The sequence below is a fragment of the Halyomorpha halys genome, unplaced genomic scaffold (genome assembly GCF_000696795.3).
Source record: "Halyomorpha halys isolate HHAL.00 unplaced genomic scaffold, Hhal_1.1 Scaffold161.1, whole genome shotgun sequence".
Taxonomy (NCBI): domain Eukaryota; kingdom Metazoa; phylum Arthropoda; class Insecta; order Hemiptera; family Pentatomidae; genus Halyomorpha; species Halyomorpha halys.
Window position 1 is genome coordinate 717,907 of NW_027105190.1, and position 10,344 is coordinate 728,250.

Genomic DNA, 10,344 nt, shown 5'->3' on the forward strand with positions numbered 1-10,344 from the left:
TTGGGGGAATAATTGTTATCTCTCAGAAAAGAGCAGTTTTTCAGCTATACATTTTTTACTTTGCTATTATGTCATTCATAGATAGAATGTATCTTTAAAATGTCAATTCAAGAGTCAAAGAGAAACTGATGCATAAATGAGATTATTCTTAACATCTTTACCTCACTTAAGGTCTTCACTTAGTGAAATATCGAACTACTGATTCATCACAACATTCGTTGAGCAAATGATTTTTTGCTAAGAGCTCATATTTTTAATGAATTATAAATTATAAATTATAAATAGAATAATAAACTACATAATGTTTTGATAAAAATATGCCAATCAGAATGGTATTTATTTACTATAAATTAATTAAGCAGTATAGATGGATATAAAACATAAATACTCTATGTTTGTGTAAATATGTATTTTTATTTTGTATAAATAATATAAACTAGAGGTCAAAAGTTTAAAATTATCAGTTATATTTTATAAAAATTGTGGAAATATGCGTTTTTTTTTATAGCTATATATGAATAGTACCAAAAAAAAGGTAATTTCAACAAGAACTTAATCAAAAAAGGTTTGAATAGTGAGAAAATTTTATAACAACGGCTTAAATGTTTATGTGCAATTCTAAATAATGAAGTCCTTAAATACGATCTTGATTTTATCAATAGGAGTATGGAGTTATATGGAAATACATTACAGAGTAATGTAATAAAATTTTGGAGATGTATTCGTTTGCCGTTCACATTCTTATTTTGTCTATAAATTAAACATTGACCTTATTTTGTCTACATATTAAATATTGACCTTATTTTGTCTATATATTAAACATTGATCTTATTTTGTCTATATATTAAACATTGATGAAACATTAAACATATGAATTTGATAATCCACATCCTAAAACAAAAATTAGCTTAAGATGATTAAGCATCATCTGTCCTGTCAATGTTCATAGAATATGAATGTGAAAGATCTTTATACGACTTAACTTATTAAGAAGTTTTTTTTATTATATGTACTTAAATTTCTAGATGAAAATTCTTCAAGTATATATATCATATATATCTAATAATTAACTTGATATGTTTCTTAATTATAAGTATTTTCACTTGAACATTTAATTTAACATGAATTGTTCCAAAAATTAGTAATTCATGTAATTATTACTAATTTACTGATTTATACTTCCAGTGTGTGCTTCTGCGCAATATATTAGGAATATTTTTATTCTAAAATCTCGGTAACCGGTTGAATGTGGAAAATATGAATGGATATATTATAAAAGAGAGTAAGATAGAATAATCTTTTATATATAAGTAATTTGAGCCTCAGGGTTGAAGTATGCATGATATGGAAGTTTGACCATCTTCTGAATTATTCTAACTTTCTGTGAATTAGTTCCAATATTATACAGTTTTAATAGGTACATCATTATAATAACAAAACTTCCGCTGTACTCAGAACGCCTTCACCTTTGCGTAGGTTATAGGACGTGAAAGGATCTCGAATATCCTTGAAATGTATTCACTGTCTAGGGTAGGATGTTCAGCGAAAGGGTGAATCCCAGTGTGACTAACTCATCACAGGGACGCCATGAAACCCCCTGACCAATGAGAAAACAAAGCCAACCCTATATGCGCCATATACAGGCACCCACTGACGCGGGGGATGGTGGGCCCGGCTAAATCCGTCCGGAGGTTGGTGGGGGTTCTTGCCGTCCGGCGGGGAGGGAGGGCGGCAGAGGTTGACGGGGGTCCGGACCGTGAGGATCAAGCAGCCTCATCGAGAGATATATAAGTATCTAAAAGAGAAGAAGTATTTAAAAGTACTGCGAGGCTTCGCAAGTTCTTGGAAGACAGTTGTTCGCTACTAGCACCTGGCCAGGATGCGGCGAGGCCAGGAGTACTCTTCCCAGCGGGAGGAGACCTCGAGCCGCACCACGGAGCGACATGTCACTACGAGACAGGTCACGAGTCAAGGTAACTTTCTCCAAAAGTGAATAGTTAACAAACTACTAAGAATTCTATTAGACCTAGAAGTTATCGTGAAATGTTTTAAAATGCAACCATTGGAACGTTCGTTTGAACAGTGCCTCGCAAAAAAAGATTTTTCTTGATCAAAGTCGATTTTCTGGAGAATTTCGTAATTTTTAGGCAATAAATAAAATCCACTTTAGAATCTTAATTATTAAAAGTTAACAGTTAAGCTTGAAAAAAATGAATTTTTTTTTCTCAATTGTCCAAATTTCGATTCAATACATTACCCCTTTTAGTGCGAAACGATACGCGAAGGGTGATCGTACACTGTGCCCGATTCTTGGCTAAGTTTATAGAACAACATTTATATCGTCCGAAAACAAGTTCAAAGGGTTTGATTTATAATTATTTTATTTTGGCGTTAATTTTATGCACAATAATTAATTATTCTCTTCTATTTTATGGCTCACAGTATTGAAATATATATATGTGTGTGTGTGTAACACCTAAATCGGATAAAAATTTAATTCTTTGTATTTTTTATATTTCACACTTTATAGGGTACGGCGATATGGTTACTCCTAAAGGTTTTTTAAACTCTTTATATAATTTTTATTCTTTATAACCCCGAAGTGGAACTATTTTGAAGTATTTTTTGTGGCGCATCTATTTTTTTATTTTTATTTTTTATTTTTTTTTTTTTTAATTAAATACATATTTCAAAATTTATCAAAGCATCATTCTCACTTGTGCATTTTGTCTGCTTATTAATATAAAAACAGCATTTTTACTTCTAATTCTCCTCTGTTTTGCAGTACTATAATTAATAAATATATTTCTTATTAGAACAGAAGTTATAATTAAAATTACATTGAAAAATTGCATAATATTTCAATTTATCTTAAAGTTAACAAAAAGGGTATGAATTTTTAATTTAAATAATTATTAGTTTAATTTAATTGCAAATTTTATTAATGGCCCTTAAATTATGTTATATTTCTTTCTATTATTAAATTATTTTTGACACAAAAATATAATAATTTTTGACTACTTGGACCCAAATATTATTAATATTACTTATTAAGATGTGAAATGATTTTTTTTTCTGTAACGAATTCTGTGAAAAAAATTGTTTAATCCTCTCTCTTCGTATTCAACGAAAATTAAGTTGAAATTACCTTACAAAAATATCTTTTCTTCTTTCCGACCTCTGGAGATATTTATACTTCGAAAATTTATAAATGATTTAATTAAAGGCCCCTCTTGGGATCAGCATTATCTCCATCCTATCCAATTATCCCAGAAGCTTCCAAGGGCTTTTTTTTGTTCTTTTGTTTAAATAAATTTAACAGATAATTATAGGTTATAATTGTTAAGTGGCATACACATACTTTATTTTTATTTGTTATTATTGCTATTCTCTTTGATGATATTGGTAAAATCAGTAATATCAGTTTATTAAATAGTACATCACTCTTGTTTTTTAGATAGATAAACGCAACTAAAGATCCAATATATTTTTGGGTTTTTGTAAAAATCATAATTAAGTCGTGCTAATGATTTGTTGATAATGAATATAAAAGGGGTTAATGTCGGGAGTGAATTGTTCAATCTTCATTTTGAGAAACACTTGGTTTTACTAGAATTATTATGCTAAATTTTTAAGCCGTAACAATGTATGGATCTTGAATTTAATATTGAAATGAGGTTTAATTATAGGTAATAGTGAAATTAAATTTATCTAAATTTTATTTTTGATTTATTTTAAACACCCGGAAATGACAAACAATTGTGCAAGTCAATAATTGCAAGTTTCGAAGTTGTAGTAATATTTAAAAATAGCTAATAATTTTGGGAACTATAGAAGTTGTAACTTAGTTATCTCTTTCCTTCAACAGTTCTTCAAGATTGTGTTTTTGATCTTAACATAAGAATTGATGAAAACATCACAGAGTCTTCATTAGTCATGTGCCCACATCACAAACATCACGTACCTCTTCATTTGTCTCAGATCAATGCAGAATATAGGAATGAACTAAATATGCAGTTACAAAATCGATTCATTATCATTTTCTTATGAATACATTATTATACCAAGATTAGAGCTAGGATCATTTTGCTTTGGTAACGGCTTCTCTCATTCAGGCCTTTAATTAACTTTTTATTGAAAATGATTATTGATTGATTTGGTATTTGGTAGCTCAGACATGAGAATATCAAAATACTGATATATTTTGATACTGATAAAGATGTATAAAGTTGGCCTAATCTCTAATAAACGTGTTGAAATACATTATAATTAGTCGTTTCTAAGGTTTGTTGTGTCCCTTCATTCTAGTAATTATTTGACTGGCTGACTGATCAATTGCATTTTGGTCCAATATAACAAGAGTTGACAGATATGGGTCTGATGAGAAACACTTGGTATATTATGTTGCCAAGTATCAAACCACTGTCAAATTTGAGGGATGGAAAAGCAAAATGTATCTTGCAATATCGAATCCTGATTGATTCTCGTACCTTTAGTGTTTACCAATAAATCTTTCATCTCCTGTCCAAACCGGATTTAACATCAAAAGGACTAAAGATTGAATCATTCAATGAGTTAATTAAGCCTGTCCTTCTTTACATGGTAGGGACTTGGATGGACGATATGTATCTAGAATGGAACATACATAGTTATTAAGACGATATTATTCAATTAATCTTATTTCGGTCCACAATAAATGAAGATTGTGCAGGAGTATGGTGAATAAGACATAATGAGAAGTTGATAGGGCTCGTAATCTGAAGAGGACATGGTACTACAGGCTGCATAGGAGCCTATCATAAGTGATTGTGGGTTTGACATCCCAGAAAGAAGAACAAGAGGCCGTTCGAGACTTGTGAGCAGATATAGAATATATTCATTAAACAGGAACGTAAACAAACGCCTGATCGCTCTTGATCGACTGTGGTGGGAAAATAATCGTTAAGCGACTTTTGATCTTCAGTGTCTGGTTGACAGAGCAAAGCCATACTGTATACATACTACTCTGTGCATTAATTGCATGCGATTGTCGCATGCTTCCTAACTTCCAGAGTGTGTCCTTGTCTAAAGAGATACGCGACGAACGCCTGCAAAAATGCATAGTGTTGATTTTCCTTAATATGCTTTCCTGGGCTCATTCTTTTTTATAATTTAGGTCAATATTGTGTTGAAATTTAATGGGCTCTGTCAATACTTTCAGAAGTTCCCAAGTATTTAATTAAAGATTTATTCCATTTCAGTCTTCTTTCGTTTAATTGTATATATGCTTTTTTATTCATTTAATAATAGCCAATTAGAGTGCTGCCAATAGGTAGTTTCTCTACATACCTGTATCTCTCCATTATGATCTTAGATCAAATTTACTGGACGTATTTTAATGTAAATGGAGTTGTAATTATCATTAAATAAATTTAAAAAATAGCAAATATTTAAATATATATTTTTTTATAAATAGTAAAATGTTTACAATTATTTCTTAATACTCAAGTGTCTAAATAGTTTCAAGCGTTTTATACTTCAAAATTTCCATTTTATTCTTTCTTTTCCTTATTAAGGATCCCGAGGGTCTTAGAACTTGAATTGCTTTTAACTTGCAGCCTTATTAACTAGCCACGGTCCAGGTCGAAACCCCGTGAAACATGTGAAAGATTAAGACCAGAAACATTTCGATACGTCTGATACTCTATGTTATTGGTACCTTCTGTACGATACTTGAGATACCATTATCCATACATTTCATTCGTTTTTCAGTGATATCGATACTTGTCTATTTCATCAATGTATATCAAAGTAGATCGATAATTTTTATTCAATACTATTAGGTATCGATAATTTAGTTAAAGTGTATCAAAAGGAGTATCGATACTTAAGTGATATCGCAACGTATCTGAGACTTAGACGTTTCGATACTTCCAATATTCTGTGGTATCGATTCTTTTCGACCGAACAATAGTTTACACGCAGGTAGCGATTCAAAGAACCCAAATTGAAAGGAACGGCTGACATTACTTTACTACTACTTCTGTTTTGATCTGTAAGCCTCGAGTTCAGTTAAATCATCGATTCATCGTAAAATTTTGTTGCCATTTATATATTAATTTTCGTTCTTCATTAATTTTTAGGAAGATAATTAGAATATACCAAATTATATTCAGATTAAATAAAAAAAAATGTCTTTAAATGTTTATTTTATAATAATTTTATCGATAGTAATAAATCAAAATAATAATATTTTATCGATAAGGATAAATACTTTTATCGATTATTATCCTAAAAAATCACGAAATATTTATTTAAATAATGATCTGTTTCAAATTTTCAGTTCTGGATTCGTTCTGCGATTGTGTAGTTTTAATTACACTTATTTAGGGTTAGAAATAAATTTAACAAAAACTAAAAATTATATCGTTGAAATGAATATTCTAGAAAACAAACGCCTACTTTAATTCAAATAAAAAAATTTAAAAAATGAACTAGTACAGTTTCTCTACGATGACAATTTGAAAAATGTTTTTTTACAATAATTATGTTACTTTAAGATTTAAATAAAGATCTAAAGAGTCCTAATATACAATATTATGTGTTATAAAGAACTTTAAACAAATCAAAATTCATCATTAAATTTTGTCCTTTCCTTTACTCAAAATAGTATCTTGTGTTTTATGTGTTGCTAAGCTTATACTCAATTTTTTTTCTGTGAATCATAGGCTATTTACTAATTTAAACCAACCAGCACTGTTCTTTATAAGTCATTCGTCAGGAGAAAAGCTCTTGGAACATTTTCCTAATGTATTTTTATTCTTGATGAATCAGATGCTGTGGAGTTGCCACCACTCCGTGAAACCTATGTTCGTAAATAGAACGTCGGATTAGAACATTTTTTTTTAATTTGTCCCTCGAATCAGCGTCATCGAATGGTCATTTGCCAATTAGATGATAAGTTATTGATTCTAAACATACATCGCATAATCAACAATTACTACTCTTACAATAATGTAAGAAAATGAATTCTGATTTTCATGGTACATTTTAGAATGTTATATATTTTTTATAATACATACTGTTAACCATTACGTTTTTGCTTTATTGTTAATGGTACACTTAAGATTAAGAAAAAAAGTTGTCCCCAAATGAAAAACAAAAAATCGACTTAATTAATTATTTTTTTTAAATCATGAGTAGACACCTTTTTCATAAAATCTATTTTATGATATTGAGCAAATTTTATAATCGCAGACATTGTAATTTTTTTTATTTTAGAGCATCCAAATTGTAATGTTAAGATAGTTTTTGATGGATTACTTGAAGAAAACTTATTTTCGAGATGTTTGATATTTCTCAAATAAATTATTCAATTTTATTTTTCATCTCTGTTATTGGTTATATGAATAATATTTAAGCAAAATATCAAAATTGAAAGAAATTGTCGTTTTTTCTTTTTACCTCTTCTGCGAGGATCCCTACATTGTTAGAAACCATTTAAATAATATACTACTTAATACCATCATAAAAAAAAAAAATTATACATTTCTTAAAAAAAATTGTATAGGAGACTAGAGATTAACCAGTGACGCAACAATGGGTCTATAGTAGGTCTACCTAGTTACAATCATTTGTATACTTTTTATATTGAATCATACCTTCAATATAATGCATTTAATACTATACTTATGCATTGCTAATGTGCAATGCTTTAGGTTATGCAACAAAAAAATAAAATCAGAATAATAAATTAGCTTAGAACACCAAAACGTAAGACACATAAATATCGCTATGAGTCCCTTTGACCAGTCGTCTTTATATGTAATTTAATTCATATAAACTTTAAATTAATTTAAATTATAAGAATATATGGAGTGGATAGGTCAATGGTAAGGGACTGTGCTACTAACTCCAAGATCCAAATTCGAATCCCGCTAGGGCAGATAATTATTTTTTGTTTCACTGTAGTTCTTTGGGGAGGTCACCCCTTTGGGTTTGAAAGCCCTCCGGGATTCGCCCAGCATCGTAAAGGGTACCCTTAATTAGGTAAAAATCTGACGGTCGAGTGTGCTTTTGACCAAATCACCTCTTTGCACAACCGTTGGTCTTGTAATTGTACTTCCTTATAAAGTACTGCACTCTTGACCCTTCATGGGTTGTAGCGGTACAGATTTAAGTTTTTATAACAATATAATTAATTTGATTTTTATAATTATACTTTTGACAAGTCCTACGGTTATATGTGTCATTCTTATATTATTTGACCGTTTGGCTTTTCTTTGAGCTTTGAGCCTAGTAATCTTTGTAAAATAAATAAAGTTTTTATCATGATTTTATGTGTAATATCAGCATTGCTGTTCTAAACAACAATTTTCGTCAGTTTTTTTTAGTATTACTACTGAAGGTTTTACCTCAGAATCAAAAATTTTCATTCCTGTTTTTCGTTTTACACTTCTTTTTTTTTCAACTTTATCCTCTATTTCTGTATAATCATCAAGTCGTAAATCAATTTTCCTTGGCTCATCTATATTTTAAAAATGGTAATGTAAGAGATTCAAAATTAAAATTTTTACCTGAAATTGTTAAGATTTAAGAATCAAGTACAGTTTCAATTAAAATTATTTACAGTTCAGTTTCTACTGCTTAAAAAGTAATATTCCTATAACTATGTGAAGTAGGATATAGTTGATATTCATGATGAATAATTCTCGCTTATACTATGTTTTGAGAAGTACAAATCTTTTGGTCTACTGCCTTCTTCAATAGACCATCAGTAAACGCTTGAATCAGGCAGTAATATTTATTCTTACCAAACCTTACAGAAAAATATATTTCCTTTTTTATATTCAAAATTATTAGATGTAATAAAAAAAACAAAAACAAAATTCGAATTCAACAAAAATACAGTAATTCTTCGAAATACTTTTATGTAACAGTGAGATCACTCTTGATTAAATTAAAATAAATTTCTAGTTTTCACTATTTATTCATTCACATCATGAACTTAGCTTAGAAACCTTGAGGGTTGTAATTTTTGGGAAATTTTCTAACTTTACATTTAGATATTTTTGGATGATGTGGTAGGTTCATTTTTAAGCTACCTTGGTATTCTTAGATTATATCTGCAAATTAACACAATTTTTTTTATTTACTCTTGCAAAAACCAGTATAAGAGTTAGTGTATCAAATGGTGGAAAAATATTAGAATGTTTCATATATAGGCTGCTCATACTGACCCTTTTTTCACATCATTTTATTATATAAATAACAATTATAATAATAAACATTACACATTGTTAATATTTAAGCAAAACCTACACCGATCAAACCCGTTGGATCCCGATACAACCAATAATCCTTACCAACCCTCCACTTAGCTAAGTCAAAACGTCAGACCAATGTGTGGCCAAACAGACGCAATCATAATATTAACTATTTAGTTCATAACGTCATATTGACTTTATAATCGTTAACTAACCTTTACTTCCAAAAGTACATCTGTTATTAGTTTAAAAAAAAAAAATGTAAAAAAAAAACCATCCCTACCTATTCGACTACACGGAGATGATTTTGTAGGCGTTAATTCATTCTGCATATCGCCAGCCTTTATTATTTTATAATACCCCTTTACTATTACTTTATTTTTGTTAATTTCTCCAGAAGTATTTAAACTACAAATCTAAATTATATACCCATATATAGTATATTTATCCAAAGTATATCCTGATTCACCGAAAAAGAGCAACTTATGTCACTCATTAAAAATGTTATCATTCTCTCTACATTATAGATCATATCACTATTTTAAAAATAAATTTTGCTGAATGTGAATGAAAGGAAATTAATTAATCAAAAGAAACATATTTTTTTATTATATTATTATCGAATTCATCTTTAACTATGTTGAACTAAAATATTGCAACTTGTGTCAATGCAACTATAAATGAGTTCAAAATTAAAAATTAATTATTTTAGAAATCTTGAAAGGGTTTATTGTTTTATTTTCCTTAGGATTTTATTTATTTAACTGTAGTTCAAATTATTATATTTTTATGTATTGTTTTGTTATTTTTGAATTTTATTCCATCACTGCAACCATTTGAAAGTTTTTCATTAGTTGATATATTGCTATTGTTAATTAGACATTAGATACCAATAAATTTATTCGCATACTTAAACCGCGCAGACAGTATACTCGTATTGGCCCAGCCAACCTTGCTTCAGCCATGGATCTGGCCAGATTTGGTCTAGCACGCAGAGGGCTGTCTAACTTTAGTACGCTCGGACATCCAATCTACTCTTATATTTCATGCTTTCCTTTCTGAATTTCTTGATCTTATATTTTAATTTTTTTTTTTTTTT

The 10,344-nt window shown here is 29.2% G+C and overlaps 1 protein-coding gene across 1 annotated transcript in view; it reads left to right on the forward strand.

Moving 5' to 3' along the window:
• Nucleotides 1–1,725: 1,725 nt before the first annotated feature.
• Nucleotides 1,726–10,344, forward strand: part of LOC106678791 (titin) — a gene marked incomplete in the record, with an annotated part of 234,754 nt that continues 226,135 nt past the window's right edge. The window contains 1 exon segment of the mRNA XM_067049221.1: nt 1,726–1,973. Coding sequence (XP_066905322.1) covers nt 1,880–1,973 — 94 coding nt within the window.